This window comes from Crocuta crocuta, unplaced genomic scaffold, assembly GCF_008692635.1.
Source record: "Crocuta crocuta isolate KB4526 unplaced genomic scaffold, BGI_CrCroc_1.0 scaffold25, whole genome shotgun sequence".
In the NCBI taxonomy this organism is placed as follows: domain Eukaryota; kingdom Metazoa; phylum Chordata; class Mammalia; order Carnivora; family Hyaenidae; genus Crocuta; species Crocuta crocuta.
In genome coordinates this window covers 3,481,157-3,505,782 of record NW_027532015.1, presented here as the reverse complement: position 1 = coordinate 3,505,782, position 24,626 = coordinate 3,481,157, and the positions used below count along the sequence as shown (strand labels likewise).

At 37.6% G+C, this 24,626-nt stretch overlaps 1 protein-coding gene across 2 annotated transcripts in view; it reads left to right on the top strand.

Moving 5' to 3' along the window:
* The first annotated feature begins 969 nt into the window (after positions 1-969).
* The window catches only part of TAB2 (TGF-beta activated kinase 1 (MAP3K7) binding protein 2), a 61,031-nt gene continuing 37,374 nt past the window's right edge, over positions 970-24,626 (top strand). The window contains exons 1-2 of one of the 2 annotated variants that reach the window (XM_077776025.1): positions 970-1,131; positions 17,430-17,620. In XM_077776025.1, coding sequence (XP_077632151.1) covers positions 17,519-17,620 — 102 coding nt within the window. In that variant the 5' untranslated portion in view covers positions 970-1,131; positions 17,430-17,518. Of the gene's footprint in view, positions 1,132-15,747; positions 15,798-17,429; positions 17,621-24,626 lie in introns of those variants that run through there. The other variant, XM_077776026.1, reaches the window with a different exon arrangement.

Genomic DNA, 24,626 nt, shown 5'->3' with positions numbered 1-24,626 from the left:
TTGATTCTGTTGCTCCTTGTTGTGTTGCTAGTCGCTAGAAATGCAGGGAGTTAGTTCTTTGAATCCTTCACTATTTTCTTTGTCCTGTTAACAATTCCCACAATCTGCCATATTTGACAGTCACAGAGAATTCAATTCATTCTGACTGCTGTGGCATTTGTTTCTTAGAGGGACTCCCTCGGGTGCCAGCTCACCAGGCTTAAGGACGTCTTTGCCAGGCTCTCGTACAACAGTCTACCATTTTTAATATCCTACCATTTCCGTAACCTTTGTGGTTACGTGTGTGTGTGTGTGTGAGTGTGTGAAAGGGGGGGAGAGAGAGAGCTTTAATATGGACCCAGTAAATTTATACCAAAAAAAAAAAAAACTGAATCTATTTTGGTAATGGAAAAAGCAAATTTCCAGTGTGGTTAAGAACCACATCTTATGAGCTGTTTTTTTGCCTTCCACTTTAAGAATTACCAAGTATTTTTAAAAATTGGAACCTGAAATTCAGTTCATTGCTTGGATGCATTTCGGAAGAAACCTCTGAGAATTGATTGTAGGAAATTAAGGGAGCAGTTAGAAGACAAGTGGAAATAAGATAGTGAAAGAAGAGCAAAATGACCTGAAAATGAGGACTTTACAACTTTAATTTGACCAGTGAAAGTGGAATTGGTGTTTTTCTCTTTCCGCCATACTCTGTGGCCCCACGTTGGACAGCCTGTTGCTGAAAGCCATCACAGGTCTCACAAAGGCCACTGCTTGAGGAGCTGGAACTGGAAGGCTAGATAGAGTAGGGAGAAGAAAGACAATGACTTAACAAATGTAAATAGCATCTTCTGATAACTTACCACTCAAGAGATCCTTTTTCGACCTCAGAATATCTTATGTGAGACACACGGGGGACTCCCTCACTGCCATTAGATCTCATGGTGTTACCTGGTCACGCTTCTCATTCCACCTGCCTCCAGTTTACTCTAGTTTCTCTTCTGCTTTCAAGGCTCCAGACCCAGTTCCTGGACCTGCCCTGGAAAAGAAGTATCCAGTAGAGATGAGCTCACTGCAGTTACTTAATTAAAAATTTGTAAGCTGCAAAAATGGCAATGGGCCAACCAAGAACAGCTACAATTTGAATTTTTCTATTTCCAGGTATGCTAAAGTCCACGACACCAGTCAAGCTTAGCCTGTGTAACTGCCTTACTGCAACATCTATAATAACCAAAACTTTACTTTCAAAGTCTGTGGTCTTCTTGCTTTGAGTATAGTAACATTCCTAACATCTAGGTAACACGCAGCTACTCGACTTTAACTTACCTTTTGCCTGAATATTTCTGATTTAACTTGTTTGCTAGTAGTAGCAAACTAATACAAAAACAATTTAGGAAAAATAAATTTGAAATGCTGTTGAGTTAGGCCCTGTAAAAAAAAAATACTCTGGTCTTCATTGAAAAAGTAAACATTATCAACAATAAAACTGTCTTCCTTTAAGAGGTTCACATGGAGTCTGAGTAGTACGTGGAATTAAATAAGTGAAGCTAGTTCCCTCAACCGTTCCACATGATGCATGCCTTTGCCCAGAGTCAGTGTTTTCTTCCACAATTGGAAGTAGAACCAGATAACATACTATACAGCACTTTTACATAACGGGTTTAATTTCAAATGTAAGTATACGACTAGTATTTGCTGTAATTATACTTGATTACTCAAATCCAATGAGAAAATCGTAAGTAGATGGAATTGTCCTGGAATATAACAACAAAATCAAAAACAGGTTTCCTGTTGCCTTAGTTTTTAACGGAGTGAAAACTACTTGTGAAGGATTCTAGGGATGAGATCAGTTAACTTTTAGGGACATTTATTGCTTTTAGCAATTTGTATAGATTTAGAAACAAATCTATAGATTGATCTATGAAAGGTGATTTTATTTACTGAATGGGCAGATAACCAGAAGAATTGACCAGAGGAATTTTATATCCCAACTGTGGTTTTAAAAGATGATTCTGATATCCTAGCTTATGCTTTAAAAATTCTCTCCTCCACTGTTATCGTATAATGAATTTAAGGTCAGCCAGTCTAGTCAGCACTGGGTCCTTGATTATGTCCCACATGATTTGTTTAGTATTGAAAGGATTGAATCTCATTGAGTGTTGAATTAGGACTGGAAAGAGCGCTTCTGTCAGAGTTATTACAGGATCATTACTGCTGATAAGGTAAATTGGAGAGGAAATTCAAGAGAGTATTGCATTTGAATTTCAAGTTTTGTTTGTTACCACTGGGAGGCTGTTAATGATCAAATTTTTCTACATTACTGAATGCAAATTTTGTGTAAAATACTGTACAAGGCCCAAACAGTGCAAATGAATAAACCTTGCTTTCAGTGAGCTTACAGACAAATGCTACCAAAGAAAGTACTGTGCTGGGAGTGTGAACAGTGTACTGGAGAGCACCAGATAGAATCAGCTTTCTGGGGAAAGTAACATTTCTACTAAGCCTTGAAGGAGAGAGAAAAGTCTTTCGAGAGAATGGCAAGAATATTTCTAAGGCATAGAAATGAAAGTATATAGGGGTTTCTGGGTGACTCAGTTGGTTAAACATCCCACTTTGGCTCTGGTCATGATCTCACAGTTCATGAGTGCAAGCCCCACATCCGGCTTGCTGCTGTCAGCTCAAAGCCCTCTTCAGATCCTCTGTCCCCCTCGCTCTGCCCTTCCCCCACTTGCGCTCTCTCAAAAATAAATATTTAAAGAAATTTTTAAAAAAAAATTTTAAAGTATATAATACGTCCTAGAAATTGTGAGCAGCCCAGTGTACCTAGAGAACAGTAGAGAACAGGATATGATAGAAGATGGAGCTATGTCATACATGCTTTTGAGTGTAAGAGGAAAGGGTTTGGACTTAATTCAGTAGTAGGTAAGGGGTATGCACTGAAGATTTCTTAGCATTGGTGCACTTAAGTCAGTGAGTCTTTTGAAAAGCTAACTGTGGCAGAGTAAGGATTGACTTGATGAAGTTAGATTTTAGCAGTAGTAGTATCTCATTAAAGACATTTATTGTTATATGTGCCAAACATTTGTTTCTCATTTAATCCTTACAGAGGAATGTGAGAAATAACTAATACATGTTAGACATTTAGCATAGGACCTGGCCCATACTAATGGTGAATCAGTAATGCTGAACCATAGTGGTTGTACTGTAAGCTTAGAGAAAAGTGTTCTTGTCCACTTTTATGTGTTATAACTTTCTATAAAAGTATTGTGTTTATTGAGGGTCTTATCTTAAATTTAAGATAGTAACAGTAAACCTCTTTTTCTACAACCCCCTACCTCTTCCTTTTAAACAATTAAACCATCTCATTGGTGGATGAGTATTTCTTACTCCATCTGAGAGCTATGCATTATTTAACATTGAGTTAGCTAGTCTTTGGTTGAAAATCAAAGGGACCTGCCTTTTTTGTTTCAGCAGAACTGAGCATAGAGCTAGTTGTGTACCTAAACATACAGCCTGTTAGGTAACATATAAATCAAAATGTAACTGTAGATCTCATCTTGTCAAACATCTGGAAGATTGGTAATTGTTGTAGCTGTTAACTATAACAGTTACAGTTTCAGCTTAGATAACATAGGCTTTAAATTATCTTAACATAGAGTTGGCTAACTATAGGTACTTCCAAATTAGTCTCCTCTTACTCTCCTCCTCAAGTATCAGAATACAAATAATGATGGACCATCTTCCATCCATGTAACCTTTTACCTGGCCTAGCCCCCTCTCCATAATAATTAGTGTATATTCTTTCAGAATCTTTCCTGTACATGTATATAAAAATATCATTTTAAAATACATTTTGTATCCTTTTTGTTAATATATAGATTCTGCATCTTTTTCATTCGTTAAAGTCTTCTCTTTCCATTTAATTATTTAGATATCTCATTCCACGTTGAAAAAAAAACCAGCTACATGGTATTCCATAGTATTGCTGTACAGTAATTTCCTTATTCATTTCCCAGTAGCATTGTTTTTAGTAATACACACTAAAGAGGTGACTTACTGCTCCTCTTGAAACACATGTGTTTGTCTCTAAATTAGATGCTTTAACTCATATAGATACAGAGACCTCTGGTACTTTATTATTTGTAACAGATTTCATTCAGCCTCCCTCACAGCTGACTGCAGTAGCAGTGGTGGTGAACCACAGTTGTGCACTGCTGGCCTCGAATACCAACTTCGTGGGAAGTGTGTGTCTATCTCTCCGTGTGTCTGTCCGTGATTCTTCTCAGTTAAAAGGAATATAATAACAGTTGTCCTCTGTGCATCACATGTGGGGAGGATAAAGTGAGATAATGGACATGTGCTTATAAAAAGTCCAGTATAAATCTGAATTCTACTAGAATATAATCTTCTCAAAAGTAGGGCCTATATTTTATTCATCTTTGCGTATTTAAAGCACATTGCCTGGCTTATAGCAGGAATGTTGATAGAGCGGATCATAGAAATGAAGGTGAACCAAAAAGCGGTTCAGGCCAGTAGAATTTTCTCAGATGTATTTTCTACGTTATCTGGAATCTGTACATCTTTCACTGAAAATTTCCCACCTTTGCAAACTTAACTCATTTTTCTCCTCAGCCATAATTCTTCTCATTTATCATGTTCTTCTGGGGCTTTTCCCCCAACACAAACAGTTGTCAGGGGTATCCTGCGAGACCTTTATTCCTCTTCAGGTACTAAGCTCAAGCACAGCGTTCTTTTTAGTAATACACACTAAGGAGGTGACTACCTTTCCTCAGTTCCTAAGTTTTAGGCACTTCTTCTGTGGACCTTCACTGCAGCGTCTACACCTGTAAATGGCACAGAGCACTTGTTGCTGTATGAGGAAACGCCTGCCCTTGGGGTGTGGTGGCAGGGCCTGGAGCTTCAGAGACAAATGACCTGAGTGGAGACAGTGAGAGGCATGTTGTCTTTGCTGACCTGTGGGATGCAGCATGTATGAGGCAGAGGAGAGCGAGGATGTGATGTCACAACTTCCGTGATGTGCCCCCCTTCTTACCCCACTTCTTCAGCCTCGTCTTGCGTCTCTCTGCCTCCCTCTGAGTCTCACTCCCTGCGTGTCAGCATTAGCCAGCTACTTAATGGTTTCCTCAACTTGCCACGTTGCTTCACTACTCAGGTCTTTCCCTAGACAACCACCTATGCCTGAGTTATTCTTTCCCTCTCACCTGTCTACCGTGTGAACGCATTTTATCTTCCAGGACGAAGCTTAGGTGTCCCCTTGTTTAAAGAATCCTTTCCGTAAATCATCCCCTTCCCTCAAAATTGACTGGTCCCTCCTTCTTTTCCCCTGTTTACTACATATTATATCTGTAACTGTTACTACATTTATTTGTTGAATGTTTGTCTTCCCATACTAAAATGTGAATTTTAAAAAATTTTTTCTTAATGTTTATTTATTATTGAGAGAGAGAGAAAAATGGAAAGAGTACAAGCAGGGGAGGGACAGAAAGAGAGGGAGACATAGAATCTGAAGCAGGCTCCAGGCTCTGAGCTGTCAGCACAGAGTCCACTGTGGGGCTCGAACTCACGGACCATGAGATCGTGATCTGAGCCAAAGTCAGAGACTTAACCGACTGAGCCACCCAGGTGCCCCTAAAATGTAAATTCCTTGAACATAAAAGCAACTGTGCTTTTATTAATTTTAATACTTTCAGCACCCACTGTAGTGTAGTAGCAGGCACTCAACAAACTTCGAGCAATACATATATGTATGTATGAAAAAATATAAAAATGATAAATTTGAAAATGGGTTATTTCATAAATAAAAATGTTAAATAGAAGATCACTTATATATTTTTACAGTTCAGATTTCCTACTTCATTAGGAAAGTCTTTGTTGTAGATTTATGGATACGTATTTATAGGATGTGATTTCTGTCTCTTTATTTGATTATATTATACAACTAAAAATATTAAATTGAATACTCTCTAAGTGTATCTAAATTAGAGATTTGTGAAATAGATTTATATATAGTAACTTTGCTGATAAAAGTTCCTGTACAGTTTTGAGATTATTCTTGACCATCTAATAAAAATTCATTCACCATAACTATAACAAGACTAATAGCCAACTATATACAGCAGTTTCACAGTATTAGATTTGAAAGACTGGCACATACTAAAAAAATTGTAGCATTGTGTTGTATTTTAGAAACTTGATTCATTTAATATTACTTTACCAATTTTAACTTTGTTCATTTTGAATTCTCTGTAATTTCTTTTTAAGGTTCTGAATAATATAGTAATGAAATAATTTTATTTAAATGTTGTTCTTTACGTATCGGTTTGTATATTTTTTCTCCATTAGCAGTCTCCATTGTATTACCAATCAAGTGTATGTGTGTAATTTACAAATTGCCAATTTAACTTTTTGTTAGATATTAAAACATTCTGGTAGTTATTATGAAAGCACTAATGGGGTGCCTGTATGGCTCAGTCGGTTAAGCCTCCGACTTCGGCTCAGGTCATGATCTCACAGTTCCTGAATTCGAGCCCCATGTCAGACTCTGTGCTCATGGCTCAGAGCCTGGAGCCTGCTTCAGATTCTGTGTCTCCCTCTCTCTCTCTGACCCTTCCCTGCTCATTCTTTCTCTCTCTCTCTCTCTCTTTCTGCCCCTCCCCCAAAATTAAATAAACATTAAAAAAATTAAAATTGAAGAAAGCACTAATAACTATCCATTCACACTATGTCTTAACTCATGAACATAATCAACCCATGCCCCATGCTATACCATACACACATACACACGCACACTTCTACCAGGTAGCCACAGGTACATGCTGGGGAAAAGTCAACTGAGGGCTGTGCCATTAGAAGGAAGACAGGCAAAATTATATGAGATGAACAAAAGAAAAAAACATGGGGCCAACTAAGTGATTAGAACTGCATGGGGATCAGTTGATAAAACTTCTCATAACTTTCTCTGAATCTTCATATTAAGATGCCATTTTAGATTAGTATTTTAACCAGATTATTACAATTTTTGCATGCCACTGAGTTCATTGGTTCATTACAGGTGTTGATGATTCATATAAGATGCAAACTGGTATTTCCAAGTGTTTTCATTTTCTTTTACCCGTAATAGGAACTTCTTGTCCTATCATTTATTTATATTATGTTTTCTTTCAAAGATATTTATGCACAGGATGGATTATCCAAAAATTAAGGAAAAAGGGAGCACTGAAAAATAACTTTATCTCCATCTTAAAGCCCTAATGTATTGGAAAAAAATAATGAGATAGGAATTGGAAAATACACACAAGGTAGTTATATAATATGTTTTGATGAATTATAACCATTCTGTCTTAGATTTATTGCACTTTTCTTGATCCTTAGAAAATGGTAGCACTCACCACAAAACCACAGTACATAAATTGCCAAGTGTGGCTGACTTGCACATTCCTTAGAAGAACTTAAAACTGGTAAGCCTTTTAACCATAAGAAATGGTCAGCATTCATGGGTTTGAGGCAATGTATTAAATGAAAAAATCAGGAAGTTTTCTTATTTAGAAGAGGTAGTATAGATCATTATTGTCCTTCAGGAATTAATGATAATTTTTTCTTTTACAAAGTAAATTATTGCATTGTTATAAAGTTGAGAAATCCATTTTCTGCTAACAATCCTTTGCTCCTTTCAAGCTTTTAAATAACACAAAGGCTGAACATGATAGCTAACTTAAAGTAAGTAGCATTTAGATGACTGATTTGGTATGTTTACTGTTACTTTACTTTTGCAAATAACTAGCTATCTATGTAAAATGTTTCAGTGTTACAAATCTTTCATGCTAAAGTTTATGCTAAAGCTGGATTATGATTATCTTGTTTTTAGTCTTAAAAGGTGATAGTATTTGAATTTTAGATTTTTAATTACATGGTTATAATTCTTGCATTTTTAACTCTTAGGAAAATAACTTGATATTGTAGATTGGGGGTACGGGGAGTGGGCAGGAGTTTGCGTTTGGCTTAGTAAAGTTGTCATATTGTGCTCCAAGAAGTAGAATTCTAGTAATTTGCTGTTAAAATTTTTCTGAATTTTTTTATGTTTAATTAATGACATTCATAAATTCTTTTGAAGTTAATCAAATGTGAAGTGCATTAACTGTTACGTAACTGGCATTTGATGAGATACTTAGATAATGTATGAGTAAGGAATAGTGTATGCATGATTAGGCAGGGAATAGATGTCTTTATTTTTAAGATTTAATTCTGAAATCCTATTGAGGCTGAAAGGTTTCAAAACTTGCTTTAACTTTAATTTTAAAAATTATAGCATCATTCAGCTATTCTTATTGTATATCAATGTTTTGTTCTAAGATGAAGATACTCTTTAAGAATAACTCACTGCACAGTCTGATAATGTCAGCCAGTCAACAGCAGAGACACAAACTATAATTAGTTATAAGAAACTATTAACATCATTTTGACAATCAAATGGGTAAGTTGGAACATTCTGCCTTCCCAGTAGGCATCCTGGGGAAGTTAGTGTTCACAATTGTTGAGGTCAGAGGGGCTTTGCGGTTCAGACAATTCTTTTAAAAAAAAAAAAAAAAATTTTAAGTTTTATTTATTTCTTAGAGACAGCATGAGCAGGGGAGGGTCAGAGAGAGAGGGAGACACAGAATCTGAAACAGGCTCCAGGCTCTGAGCTGTCAGCACAGAGCCCGACGCAGGGCTCGAACCCACGAACTGCGAGATCATGACCTGAACCGAAGTCGGACGCTTAACCGACTGAGCCACCCAGGCGCCCCAGGACAATTCTGTTAAAATTTAACATCTGTGTTTCTAAAAAATCACCATGCTATCCAAATCATGAAAAAGAAAAGCCACAGGGTTTATAGAAAAGTGGAATTTCAGATACAACACTCAAAAACTTTATCAGAGAACATTTAAAAAAAGATAGGAACCTTAAAAAAATGACAGTATAGTTTTACATGTGTTAAATGATTAAGAAAGATGTACTTATACAATATGCAAACTAATATGGTACTTTGAAAAAGATCTGAAGTTTGCTTATGGAAGTGAGCATAGATGTGGCAATTTGTTATCATGAAGTGGTCAAAGAAGCGTTTTCTGAAACAGAAGGAAAGTTTTAACACAAGATGTGGATAGCTGGGACCAGCTGGGTGGCTGGCGGATGTTTGAGGTGTGTTCAGAGTTACATTTTGTGTATTCACATGCAGCTTGTTTCAGTTGAGTGTGGTTTTCTGCATTCACTTGGTATTTCTAGCTGGTAAAATCACAGCAAAATTCACTTAATGCTCAAAGTGTTCCCTATTATTTCAGTTGCATTGGAACAAATTTGCAGTTTCAAAATAAGTACTAAGCAGAACTTTACAGCTGAGGGTAAGGGAAACGTTTGGATAGATAGAGACCACTTTTTATACTTGTCCTTATAAAATCTAAGCATTTTCTGGCCTGCCTGGCTGGCTCAGTCAGTAGAGCCTGCAACTCTTGATCTTGGGGTCATGAATTTGAGCCCCACGTTGGGCATGGAGCCCACTTAATAAATAAAATTTTTTTAAAAACTTAGGCATTTTCTGATGTGTAGAGATTTATTGCAGCAAATATTTACTGAGCATCTACTTAGCACACATTTTCCAAGTATTTAGGATACAACAGTGAACAAGGTAGTCTTTCCACTTCGGGAATAACAGTATTTGTATAAAGAATGTTGTTGTCACGGGTCAGTTTTAAGAAGTAAAATTAGATAGGTGGAAGCGGAAGTCTAGCAAGGAGTCTTCTGGACAACAGGCTTTTCTCTCACCTCAGAAATTATATACTTTTGCAAGATAATTTCCTGGGGTCCTGTCCCATTCAAGAATCCATTGTTTACAGAAAAAAATTGTCATCTCTCGTGGTTATTAACCAGAGTTAAATTTTAGGACAGTATATGTGTTAAAATGGGAAGACCTCCCTAACTTCTTGTCCCGTAAGCTAAAGAAAATCCTAATGCAACTGAGAAGTAAATTTATGCTTTCTATATTTCATTCCATTTCTTTTTGATATTCGACATGAACTATATTTTTCTTTGTTAGAATCATTAAATTTGTTTCAGTAAAATTCAACCATGTAAGAATAGGGCAAAGATAAATTACAGTTTTATGTAATAATATTAAAACTGTAGTGTTCTTGTGTCTCACAGTCTTCTGTAATGAAGGCCTTCCTCTTCTCCTGTTACTACCCCCCACCCCGAACCCCTTCTCCCTAATCCCCTTCTTCCCTGCTATCCCTCCTTTCTTCTCTCCAGACAGATGACTGACTCACTGTCTCCAGAATCTGCCTCAGATTTGGTTGTTTTGCTTTATAGTTTAACCTTTTTTAAAAATTTTAATTCCAGCTTAGTTAATGTACAATTATATCAGTTTCCGGTGTACAATACAGTGGTTCACCCATTCTGTACATCACTTAGGGCTCCTCACAATAAGCCTACTTCACTCGTCCCTCCACCCGCCTCCCCTCTGGCAGCCAGCAGTTTGTTCTCTGTAATTAAGAGTCTGGTTTTTGATTTCTCTCTTTTTTTGCTTTGTTCGTTTGTTTTGTTTCTTAATTTCAGCATATGAGTGAAATCATTTGATGTTTGTCTTTCTCTAACTGACTTATGTCACTTAGTATTGTACCCTCTAGATCCATCCATGTTGTTGCAAATGGCAAGATTACATTCTCTTTTATATTCTTAAAACGTCTAAAGTACCCCTGATTCTAGAACCTCTCACTCCCTCCCTCAGCCCAGAGAGCCCTTTAAACACATCCAGCACAGTTTATACCACTTATGTGGCACTTGTGTACAGCCTAGACCCATATATCCTTACTTCCTCTGTGATCTATCTAATTTGATGTTTTCAAGGTACCCTAGACTCAACATGTTCAAAACCAAACCTGTAACTTTGTTTTCTTGGACCTGTTCTATCATTTGTAGGTAGGACCACCATCCATTTGAGCAGATCAGAAACCAGTGTTGACACCTACTTCTTCGCCCCACTATTTAATCCATCCACAAGTTCTATTCATTTTTCCTTCCTAAATATCCCTTCAGTTTTTCCTTTTATTCGTCCTCCATTGCTGGAGTTACAGGCTATTAACATTTGCCAGCTAGACTACAGCAGTAGTTTTCTAACCGAGTTTTCAGATATTCCGGCCTTTTCTCCAGTCTGTAGTCATTCTTCATACATTCGTGATCTTTTGATCATGTCCCCTTCCCTGCCTCGGAGCTTAAATCTGCAGTGACTTCCCATGACTTTGAAAATAAAACTTCCAAATTTTAATGGCCTCCTTGACACATCATGACTTGGGGCCTACCTTTTTCTGGCTCTCTGCTCTCTACAATTTTTCCATATGCACAGTGCTCCTCTCTGATCCTTTTTTGATTATGAAAGAGACAAAACAAATGTGATAACAACAAGGTAGGCTGAGGTGGCAGCAGGAGGCAGACAGAAGGTAAAATAGTGCACAAGTTCAAATAGCTATCTAAATTACAAACTTGTGTTGATGTGCCTCTGATCCAAGAATTTCTGTGACCTGGAGAGCAAGGGCATTGACTAGTACTTGTATTTTCAGCACAGTATCTGCACATTCTAGTCACTCCTTAAGTGTGTGGGTTGTGGCTAATTAGATGATGATTGTCTGGTTTTCAATACTCTACATATCCAGTTGCCTCATAAATGCCCATAGTTAGCTGTGTTATAGCTCGTACAGTCCTGGAAAAAATCACCATGAAAAATGATGGTGAACTTGCTAACTCTTATAGCTTGAAGTGTCGGTGAGCCATTTTCTCATACTCCATACTCTGCACTGTCATAATAATTACTGAGAGGTCAGAAATAAATTGTTTACACACTCCTTAAGAAAATAAAGAATATGGCACGTTTTATAAACCTTTCTAATATATTTAATGTTAGATTCTGTAGTATTGTATGTCTTCTTCTATTTAGAATTCTTAAGAAATCAATCCTCCTGGATCATTTGAGCTAGTGGCAGTTTAGGTGCCAAAACTCTGCACCTGATGCTAGGAACGTTTCTATAAAATATGATTTCTTTATTTTCTGAAAAGAGCCGTCATTTTGCATCTTATCGTAGAAAATATGTTTCCATTTATATTAGAAATAATTTTCCAGAGTAGGTTAAATTTCATGGTTTTCCTTTTGAAATTAAATATCACCTGTTGGTTTTTTCAATAATGTGTTTAGCTGTAAAATTTATTTACTCACCACAAAGGCTACATTAAAATTAGTTATCTTGCCTTGTCCTTAAGGCTTACTTTTGCTGGATATAGAAAGTGGGTTGATGTTTTTTCTTTCAACACTTAAACTATGTCATTTGACNTTTTTTTTTTTTTTTTTTTTTAATTATTTCTGAAAGACAGACCGCGTGAGCAGGGAAGGGTCATGAGCCACCCAGGCGCCCCTCAGAGAGAGGGGGAGATACAGAATCTGAAACAGACTCCAGGCTCCGAGCTGGCTGTCAGCACAGAGCCTGACGCGGGTCTTGAACTCACGAACCACGAGATCATGACCTGAGCCGAAGTCACACACTTAACCGACTGAGCCACCCAGGCACCCCTGGCCTCCATAGTTTCTGATGATAAATCAACATTATTAGAATTGTTGTTCCCCTTTGTGTCATTTCTTTTGCTGCTTGCAACGTTTTCTCTTTGATTTTTTAGGAGTTTGACACTTACACCTGTGTGTGGTTTTCCTTGGCGTTTCATGTTTAGGGTTTGAGCCTAACATGTTTAGGCTTTGATATTCTTAAGTAAGAGCTATTTGTTGTTGTTGTTGTTGTTGTTGCTTAAAATAAGCTCTGGCCAGTTTTATTAAAGAAAACGTGTGCATACTTTTCACCAGTCTGTTCTAACATGCTTCTAGTGATACCAGAATCACCTGGGTCAGTGATGGCCAGTGCTTACTCTGCAGAAGTTCCCACACGCTGTGCTCGATTCCGTAGCACTGCCACTACAGTGATGGACACTAGTTTGGGCCAGTGTGACAGTACTGTTTCAGATTTCCTCAAGGCTGGGCAGTTTTGGCAAGTTGGCCAGATTTGCTTTGCCTTGTCTGGTCATTTTTAGAGTCTGCTCCTGTCCCAGCAAGGACTTTCCACTTTCATAAGGAGTTGGAGCCTAGAGTTGATGGACTCCAGCAACTTTTCGTTGCAGCCACCATCTTCTGCCTTATGTGTGGGATGACCCCCGACCATAGCAGCCACACGTGTCTGAGAAGGTGACCAAGGTCTTCTTCTGTAAATTTATATCTTTTACTAACTTGGAGAAATTTCTAGCCACTATTCTTCAAATAATCTTTTCTACCCCGTTCTCCCTTATCCTTCCGGATCTCCAATTATAAGTACAGTAGGCTTTTCGATATTTTCCCACAGGTCCCTGAGGTCCTCTCCCCACCCTCACCTACCTGACCCCACACCACCCCTAGTCTTTTTTTTCCCCCCTGTCCTTCAGGTTTGAATAATTTCTATTGCTTTGTCTTCAAATTTACTGACCATTCTGTCATTTCCAATATATGGGGGATCCATCCAGTGAATTTACCTCAGACATTTTATTTTTTACTTTTTGAAGTTGTGTTTGATTCTTTTTTAAAAAATATAGTTTCTGGGCTTTTGGGGTTTTTTTTGGAGTTGGGGGGCGGGTAGTGGTTTCTTGCTGAAATACAAGCATGTGTGTGTGTCCTTGCATCTTTAAGCGTAGTTAAAATAGCTGCTTTAAAATCCCTATGTGCTAATTCTAGCACCTGGGTCATCTTGGCCTTGGTCTCCCTTGGTTGCCCTTTCTCTTGAGTATGGGTCAGTTTTTCCTGTTTCTTATGAATGGCATGTAGAGACTCTGGGTTCTATTGTGTGCCTTCAGTAGTGAGTATTGATGTTTGCTTGGTTTCCTTCCTCGCTTGCTTGCTTTAGAAGGCAGTTAACTTGGCTGAACTCCCAGCTTTAAATTCTGAAATCTCAGTTATTTTCGCTTTGGCTGGGCTGCTTGGAATCTCACATATGTGTGATTTGGGACTCAGAGATGTGTGCAGAATTTATACATAGGATTTGGTGCTTCTCTCCTTGCTATGATTTACTTACGCGGTTCTCAGCTGTTACGACTACGCCAGAGTCTATCCTTTGCTTCATTAAGCTGGTACGGCTGTAGGTTTTCTGTCTGGGTTTCAGCCACCCAAACCAGCCGAGGCCTGCCCTCTGGCTAAATGCCATTAAAAAAAATGGAAAATCACCCCATGCTGTTAACCTTCTAAGTACTGACTCCTTCTTCTCCCCACCATCCCTCTATTGCCATTGATGCTTTCTGCCTTCACGTAGTTTTTATATGTTGTCTAGTGTTTATAGTTGTTTATGAAAGAATTGATCTAGTAGGAGCTACTCAGCCATTATAGGAAATGAAATCCCTAAAATACAGTTGTACATGTGAACAATTTTGTTGTTTGTGTACTTGATGATCTTTATTAGAAAAGCAAGTGTGATAAGACTTTTTCAAAGAATTTGGGAAGTTTATGTTTTAATAGTGGAATAAGTTGAAATTTATTTTCATGATTCATCCTCTTCTAATAAAGGTGGTCCTGAATTAGACTGAAAATGTATTTTTTTGCCTCTCCCTCAAATTGTGTAAAAATCTCCAAATCTAGATCATTTGAAATGTGTTTTAGAAGCAAAGTAATGTCAGGAAACTATACAGTAAAACCTTCATTTCATTCAGCAAATGTTGCATAATTGGCCTAGGTCCTGGGGTGCGCGCAGCAGTGAATTTCAAAGTTCTTGATCCTGTGGAGTTACCATTTGGGGGATAGATAGAAAATAAATAAATACCTATCAGGTATTGACAAATGCTATGAAGAAAAGCAGGGTATGAGGGTGTGATGGGAGGAGGGGAGACAACTGTGGCATTATTCTTGAGAGACCGGTCAAGGAAACTGTCTCTGAGGAAGTGACATTCGACCAGAGATGTTAATAAAGTAAGAGAGGGGGCCACACAAGTATCTGAGGGTAAAGTGTTCCAGGCAGAAGAAGTAGCAAGTGCAAAAACCGTAAGGGAGGATACAGTGGCTGTTTTGAGAACTAACCAGAACTGAGGGAACTAGGAGAATGGTAGAAGGTGAAGTCTAAGGGGTGGTCGTTAGCCAGGGGCCTCGTGTTATAGGACTTTGAGCAGGGGATTTTGCTCTGATTTACTTTTCACAAGGATCACTCAATAGAATGAGGGGCAGCGGGGGAATAGAAAGTGAAGGCAAGGGAGGAAACAGTTAAGAGACCTTTGCAGTGGCAGTCTGCGTGAATTACAGTGGCGGCTTGGACAAGAGCAGCAACAGAGGTGGGAGAAATGGTCAGATTCAGAATATTATTTTACAGATACAGCCAGCAAGACTTGATGATGGATTAGATATGGGATCTGAAAGAAGGATCAACTGGATGAATGATGGCACCATTTACTGAGATGAAAAAGACTGTGAACGGATTGGCTTGGAAGGGGGGAAATTAAGAGTTTCCTTTTGGACATACTAAGTTTGAAGTGAGTTTTAGATGTCCAGAAAGAGATGTCAGGCAGGTAATTGGCTATATTAGTGTGGAACTCAAGGGAGAGAGCTCCCTTGGCATTGGAGATAAAAATAGGCAAAGCCTCTGTTTAAAGCAGTATATTTGGATGAGATTACACAGCGGAGGAATGCAGGTATAGTTGAAAAGAAACCTAGATCAGACTCCACTGTCTACCAGCATAGAGATGTCCAGGAAAGGAAGAGGATCTGACAAAACTGAGAAGGAGCTACCAGCAGGTGGGAGAAAAACCAGAAGAATATAAGTCTCAGAAGCCAAGTGAGGAACTTGTTCAAAGAAGGAGGGATTGGTTGACTGGGTCCTAAGCTGTGGTTAGATGAGGAATAGGGACCCCTCCTGAGGTCTGCTGGCCTGAAGGCCTGCGACAGCTTTGAGAAGTATAGTTTCAGTGGAGAAAAACAAAGCCTGATTGTGTAGGCCAAAAGAGATTGGGGGGAGGAAGGGAAGACACTTAGGTATAAACAACTCTTCCTTTCAAGGAGCTTCAGCCCAGGAGAGGAAGGGGCAGAAAAAGGAGCTGATAGCTGGAGTGAAGTCAAGGGAGGCTAGCTCAAGTTGAACAGTGTTGTAACTCATTTATCACCCCTTAAGTTATTTTAAAATACCATTTACTAATATTCAGTACTTCTCTTTTCTCTTATAACCCATTGTAGCTTTTACCTGTGAGATGTAACTAAGCTGAAGTCGCATAGACAAAAGAATTAGGACTTTAATTAATTGATAATAAAAAGCTAAAAGGCTTTACTATGCATGATATCGATATATTCTGTTGGAGACTCAAAAGTTCTACATAACTAAAGTTAATAAAAAATATTTTAATATCTACTGTTAGGCTGAACACTGCCTACACAGCGCTAACTACATGAAGGGAACAAGAGACCTAAGTCCTATATTGATGGAGTTTATAGCTTTGTATTTTTTTAAGCTTATGTTAGCAAGGTTAAATGAGAAATACCACAGATAAGAAACCTGTTTTAAAGAGATCTTATTGTTAAATTTATCATAAAATGAAATGATTACACAAATAGTATTATATTTAAATACTTTCATGTTATTTAGGTTTAATATACTTATATATTATTTATATCCCAAAGGGGCTTTCAAAATTAAACATGGGTTTCATTAGGAATAAAAAACAAGGTAGGTAGTTCTCAACTTTGGCCACACATCAGGGTTACTTGGGGAAGCTTTAGAATCCCTATGCCCAGGCTACTCCCCCCACCAATTAAATCTGGATCTTTGGGGTTGAGGCTCAAGTAATAGTATATTTTAAAATACTGATTTTATTAAAAGAGAGGGAATAAAATGCTATGGTTCCCCTGAGGATGAATTCATTACACATTGAAGGATTAAGTATATCTGAAGATTAAGATAATGTATTAAATGTTTTGGGTTATATAGCTCATTTTTTAGACAAAGCATGCAAGTCATTTGTAGAACCAAACTCTATCAGATTCCGAACTTTAAAAATTTTAAGTAGAGTAAATAAGATTACTCACCTCAGGTTCTCCTCTAATTATTAAGAAAAATGTCAGTAATGTTATTCATTTTCCCCATTTAGAAGAATGAGGGAAGACATCCTTGACAACAATTTCTTCAGTGCCTTTTTGGCCCAGCCGTTATAAAGCATACATATAGGGATTAGACAGTCTAAAAGTTTGACATCAGGAGTTATAAATTGGAAAGAAAGTATAACTATATGGAATATATTATAGGACTAAATAATATTTTGATAACTTATGTTAAATGTTAGGTACTAAAGCACGTACCCTGTGTATTGAAATTTTAAATCCACAACAATATTCATTCTCTAATCAGTTCTCATTAAAATTTTTTTCTTTCTTTCACAGAAAATGCTTGGACAGAAGAGATGAGTACTATTTCCACTAAGGCCTAGAATTGCCTACTGTACAAATAGTCCTGATCAGGCAATATACGAATGGCCCAAGGAAGCCACCAAATTGATTTTCAGGTTTTACATGACCTGCGACAAAAATTCCCTGAAGTACCTGAAGTTGTTGTGTCCAGGTGCATGTTACAGGTCAGTGTGCAACAATTTCTGGATTCATTCATACAAACCTGGGTGGTGGTTTTTTTTTTTTTAATTGGAAGAAAACTCTTACCCTCTTGTTGGCACTCGTGTGCTCTGATGGAAGGAAATGAACTTTGGTGTCTGATAGCCAAGGGGCCTTTAACAAGATATTTAGTCGCTTTGGGATATAGAATAGTACCTACCTTGTAAAGTAGATGCATGAGGACTAAATGGGAGGCCAGTATCAAGCCCTGACACGTGATCCATACTCCCTCTGAGCTTGCTTCACTTTTCTCCTGCCCATTTTGCCAGGAGAACTTTTTTAAAATTCCAGATCTTTACATGAAAGTGAGAAAATCATTAAATAAGGAGTCAGGGAACTTGGGTTCTAATCCTAAATGAGCACCCCAAGCATATTCGGCAAGTCATATGCCTTCTTTATACTTTAGTTTGCCTGTCTGTAAAATGAAGGAATTTGACTTCAACAGAATTTGACTTCAACAATGCCTCGGGTTCCAATTCTAAAGAAAAAAGTTTGTTTTTATATTTCTAATTCAATCTCTAGATCTTCCAGTTAATTATCGCTAACCATCTAATAAATTTTTACGTTTTCCTTGCGCGTACAATTTTAGAAATCCATAATTCTAAGTATTTAGTGATAGTTGTGCCTTCTTATTTGATTAAATTGGAAATCTCTCCATCCAAAACTGCTTTTCACCTTGTTAAAAATAGAGATATAAAAAAGTAATTTGGGCTCAGACATTTTTACTCTAGACAAATTAAAAGTTTGAAATTGAATGAAATTTTTAAAAGTTCAATATCTGCTTAATACCAAGTGAATACATTTTGTTCATACTCTCATCGCCTTTTATCTGTACATTTAATTGCTCTACCTGCCCATAGTCCAATCCAGTTTTGGTCTCTCCGATCCTCCTCACTTCTGCCAATGTGTCTTTCTAAGCGCAGATTTTATCATGTATTTACCTGCTTTAGAACCTCATGACTGTTTTTCACATCCTTCAGAATAGAGTTCATATGTCGTGGCGAGGGCACGCCGGCTCTGGGCTCTGGGGTCTGGGACCCGGCCTCCTCTGCAGCCTGGCCCCCTCCCCGTCCTCCCTCCTCACCTGTGCTGCAGGATCCGGCCTCCTCTGCAGCCTGGCCTCCTCTCTGTCCTCCCTCCTCACCTGTGCTGCAGGTGTCCTCCGCTGATTGGGATTCTCTGAACACGCCTCACTCTTTCTGTAGTATAGTGTTGAAGAGCATATGTTTTGAGTATACTTGAAATCTGCAAAAAGAGTGGATCTTAAGTGTTCTCACCACCACTAAAAAAAAAATACACGAGAGAGACAGAGAGCATGTGAAGTGGTGAATGTGTCGATCAACTTGATTGTGGTAATCATTTCACAGTGTATAGCTGTATTAAATCATAACATTGTACACCTTTTAAAAAATCACATGGTACAGCCTAAATATATACAACTTTCATTTACCAACCATTCCTTACTAAAATTGGAGGGAAATAAAGAAATGAAAAGAAAATTTAAAAGTAAAAAATAAAAAAATAGCGTATGTTAGAGTGATAAACAGATTTGAATTCAAGTTTTGACAGTTACTAGCTGTACTTTAATTAATCTCTCTGACCCTCATTTTCCTCAACTATACAGTGGGAATAAAAAAACTTCACAGTGAATTAAATATGATAAAGAAGGTAAAACCACTAGTAGGATACCTGAATCATAGTAAGTGCTCAGTAAATTTTTGCAGCCATTACTAATAACAATAATAATAGTAGAAGACCTAAAATAAATATTTGGTGAATGAATCAACCATCCACATTTGTTGATATAGTATGTAAAAGAAAAAAATGAAAAGGAAAAAGTACCAAGAGTGGAGTCAGAAGTTAAAGCATGGGGAAGAGCAGAGAGAGCAGGGAGTGTTTCCCTCTGGAATCCAGGTGCCTCTTTCTAACTTTTCAAATAGACTTTTGTGATAAAATAACACTATACTGAGAGAGTTCATTAAGTCATTGAAAAATAGAAAAATAACATAGGTCCTTCAATAAAATGTTACAAGACTTGATATGAAAGAACTGCCGATTTTTTTTAAATGTAGTAAGCACGCATGTGTTCGATTTTACTAAAAAATAGAAAATAAATGATTTTGAATTTCTTTTGGGCACCTAGGAGTAACACTTTAACCATGTTAATCTGGTTTCACAAAGACAAACTATCCTAAGGCATGCTTCCTAACACCTGCTGATAACTAAAATGAAATCTATTCTGCTTGCAAATTACCCACCGGTAATTTCTGTGACAGACCACATTCTCCTAAATTGAGTTGATGATCATTCCTGGCATCCAAGTAGTGTAACTTTTATGTGCTAGAACAAGAAATGTTAAAGGAATGGGGAGGGCTCCTCTGGAAGTACAGCTAGGGTGTACATCTTTGTAAATTTGGGGAGATCTTTTTAAACTGAAAAGGTAACTTTAGCTACCTCTAAATGTACTTCTAATCATCTCTTATTTGGTGACAGCCTGTTCTTTAGGGAGCTGCTGTCCCTTTCCCCATTGGGTGGGCTTCTGTCCTTTCTCTGGAGGGACCCTCCTTGTAATAAGTACACTGGTTCAGAACTTTCCTAGACGAAAAAACATGGTAAAGAAATACAAGAAATTAGTCGTCAAAGGTTCGTGCCATGCTCCCACTTTGTTTACATGCTCTTAAACATCTTGCTTCTTTTTTTTTTTTTTTTAATGTTTTAATTATTTCTAGGAGAGAGAGAGAGAGACAGCGTGAGCAGGGGAGGGTCAGAGAGAGAGGGAGTCACAGACTGAAACAGGCTCCAGGCTCTGAGCTGGCAGTCAGCACAGAGCCCGACGTGGGGCTCGAACCCACGAAGCGCGAGATCATGACCTAAGCAAAAGTCGGACGCTTAACCGACTAAGCCACCCAGGTGCCCCTTAAACATCTTGCTTCTTAAGGACAGAAGTATCTGCTGTTCTCTTCTTGACGTTGTGTACTGCTCAGATTCCCCTGTTTGGAACTACTTATGTCATTTCCTTGTGCTGTGGATTTTCTAAGATGACAATATTATCAGCAGGTGTAATTCTGTCTTTAAAATTTATTTATATTAATTAAATGTTAGAATAGTGTAAAAATACTGCATCATTAACACTCTGGCTTCCTTTTTTCTTTTTTTAACTGAATTTTCCAGTTCTCTTAAAATGACCATGAATCTATAAATTTAAAATTTGCTCTTTCTTCTCAAAGAGATGCATTAAGTAGTGTTTATACCATATTTGTAAGACTTAATATTTAAGTACCATATCCTTAGTTGAAGTCTTCTTAGATGACCTCCACCCATAGTCCTATCCCTACACCTATCATTGTGTATTTTGTTGGTGAACCCGTTAATCTCCTCTAGTAGACCATGAGATCCTTAGTAGCAGCTGTATTCCTTTCTGCTTGCCTAACAGAAGCTCAGTACATTGGTTGAAGGAGCGAATGAATCAGAGTTAGAGAAGGATGATCACGGAGGATATTTTGACACTATCTGTAGTCTCTGTGTCTATGTAAAAAGCTTGGGGAAAAATGAAAGAGGAACTGGAAGTAATGAGTCAGACCTTTTTGTAGCTTTGAAGAGAATGCAGATTTGCCTATATACAAAAAAACAATGATTCTCAACCTTCTACAACTTAACCTCACACCTCTTGTTACACTTAAAGGAGTCCCACTAAAAGTAACCAGGGTGTCTTTGAGAAATAGGTGATTCCAGGTCTAGGAGGTATACGAGATGATCTTGGACATCTTGTCATGTCACAAAGAAGCTGTGAACGGCTACTGTGTTCATGTCATATGTACACACGGACCAACTTGAAGTCCTTTCCACCAGCCTAAAGATCGAATAGAATGACCGTGATCAATTGATACACATCAAAATATTAAAGATGCTGGAGTTTGTGATAATACTGAAAATAAATCTTAGTAACTTTTAAGGGTTGCTAGGACACCAATTCATTATTCTAAAAACCAGTAGACAGAAATTACTTTGTTTCCTCTGTGCACAGACTACCAGATAGTTGAGGAGAGCAAGTTCTTTCAGGAAGCATTGCAACTAATAATACATGAAGAAGGAACCTTAGGGGCACCTGGGTGGCTTAGTCAGTTAAGCATCTGACGTCGGCTCAAGTCATGATCTCAGGTCTCTTGAGTTCAAGCCCCACATTGGGCTCTGTGCTGACAGCTCAGAGCCTGGAGCCTGCTTCAGGTTCTATCTCTATCTCTCTCTGCCTTTCCCCTGCTTGTGCTCACTCTCTCTCTCCCAAAAATAAATAAATATTTTTTAAAAATTTAAAAAAAAAGAAGGAATCTTATAATTGGGAAATCACCATTTTGTAACCCCTAATGAAATAAAGATTCCAAATAGCAATCATCAGTAACTGCTAGAAATCATTAGCTGTATCACGCTGATAACATCAGAATCTACCGGTCAGCTTTAAGATCATAAAAGGACAGGCAGACATTATTGTGCCTCCTTGTGTGATGCAGTAAATAACAGACTCTACAAAGAGTCTTGCCAAAAATTTGTACATGAACCTGCTTACAGTACACTTAGAGTTACAACTATTAATTCACAATGAAATACAGGGGATATTGACACCACAGAGTGCACCCATCCAGTCTATAGTACTGGGCAAATGATCAAGTTTTTCAACAAACAAATGACTAGAAAATTTTTTAAAGAGGGAAGGATTAATTATTAGTAGAAATTTAGGAGGTATTTCAGCCAAATTAACTATGTGGACCTTCCTTAGATCCTTATTCAGGCTAACTAAAAGACGTTTATGACACGGGATTTCAGCACTATTTACATATTAAATGATATCAGGTATTGATTGTTTTAAGGTATGATAGTGACCTTGTGATTTTGGTCCCTATTTTTATTTTATTTATTTGTTTATTTGTTTAATTTGAGAGAGTGTGTATGTGCACATGTAAGGGAGGGGCTGAGGGGGAGAGAGAGAGAGAAAGAGAAAGAATCCCAAGCATTCTTGGGTCCCAGGATCCTGGGATCATGACATGAGCCAGAATCAAGAGACATTCAAATAACTGAGCCACCCAGGTGGCCCAAGTCCCTAGTTTTAAAAGATACATATTGGAGTATTTACAGATGGAAACGAAATAATGCCTGAGACTTGATCTGGCGTGGTGAGGGGAGTAGCTCAGGCCTGTACTTGGGTGAAAAAAGATTTGCCCATATATTGATATTGTTAAAGATGGATGATGAATATAGAGGTTATCATATTTACTCTTTAGTTTTTAATATGTTTTAATATTTTTAATAAAAAAATTAATAAAAGGTACATTTTCTTTTATCCTATTGTGGCCTTATTATAAAATCCCTGTAAGTACAAGACACTACTTATCAGTGTTTTGCTGATAAGAAAGTGATGTCTGTAGAGAGTAAATAACCTAAGTGCATGTGAGTTATGGCATAGCCAGGATTAGAAGATACTAAATAATCAGTTTTTATAAAGGATTGAAGGGATTTTTTGAGAGCTCAAGAGAATTAAGAAGAAAGACTTTGTAAATAGAAGTTTCCTCTTTTAAAAGAGGAAGTGTGGGATTGGATTTGGTAGACTCATTTTAATTTGGGGATGTTGGCAGAGGAGATGAGAGATGGGGTCTTTGTGAGCTTTGGTTTAGTAGAGGGGATTTGCTAGGAATAGCAGTGAAGTTAAGCAAAAAGCACATTTAGATTTGGCAAAACATACGGTCTAACTATGAGTAATTGGTTGGTAAAGATTGTGGTGAATTTTTTAATTTTATTTGAAAACTAATATATATCAATTCAGAGTTATGAGTAGGGTAAAAGAATTTTTATATTTTATAGTATGAGAGATTTGAACTCTTAGGGAAAAAAGTCCTACATTGCCCACTATATTTTGCATTACCTGTTCAAACTGTGGACTATCATTTCTTAACAGATTCAAGATGCCTTTTGTAGGTCAGTTTTCTCTGACAAGATATTATCTCCTATCACACCACTTGTAAACATTTTTACTTGGTTATTTATTTGTTTTATGCCTAAAATTGACTTCTTTCTATCAGGCTCCTAATCTTCCAACCCTCTTTGAAATCTCTTTTTCTCTTATAGACAAATTGTGTTGATTATTTATTTGTAATGTTTCATAAATTGTGTCTGCTGTCAAACAGTCATTATTTCATGTCTTCCAGTGGTGGTCTTATCAAGAAGTTTTCCCTTTCCTGTTCATATGAAGTGTCAACAGGCTACCCTCCCAAAATACCCTTGTGTCTACACTTCTCTGTTCATTCACATTCATTGGCTCTCCCCACTGCCTATATCTAGTCTAAACTGTATTGTGATTCATTTTTCAAAACCCTCAATTACAGGCATACCTTGGAAATTTTGAGGGTTTAGTTCCAGACCACCACAATAAAGCAAATACAACAAAGCCAGTCAGGTGAATTTTTTGGTTTCCCGGTGACATATAAAATTTATGTTTACACTATATTGTAGTCTGTTGATGGTGCAATAGCATTTTGTCTAAAAAAGAAAATGAGCATACCTTAATTGAAAACTACTTTATTGCCAGAAATGCTGGCCATCATCTGAGATTTCACTGAAGCACAGATTTGTGCTGGTGGGAGATCTTGCCTGGATATGGATGGCTGCTGACTGATCGGGGAGGTGATTGTGAAGGTTGTGGCAGTTTCTTAAAACAATGAAGTTTGCTGCATCAGCTGACTCTCACAAACGATTTCTTTGTAGCTTGCAAGACCGTTTGATAGCATTTTACCCACAGTAGAACTTCTTTCAAAATTGGAGTCAGTCACATCCTGCCACTGCTTTCTCAACTAAGTTTACATAATATCCTAAATCATTTATTGTCATTTCAGCAGTCTTCACAGCATCTTCATCAGCAGTAAATTCCATCTCAGAAAGACCACTTTTTCTGCTCATCTGTGAAAAGCAACTCCTCATTTGTTAAAG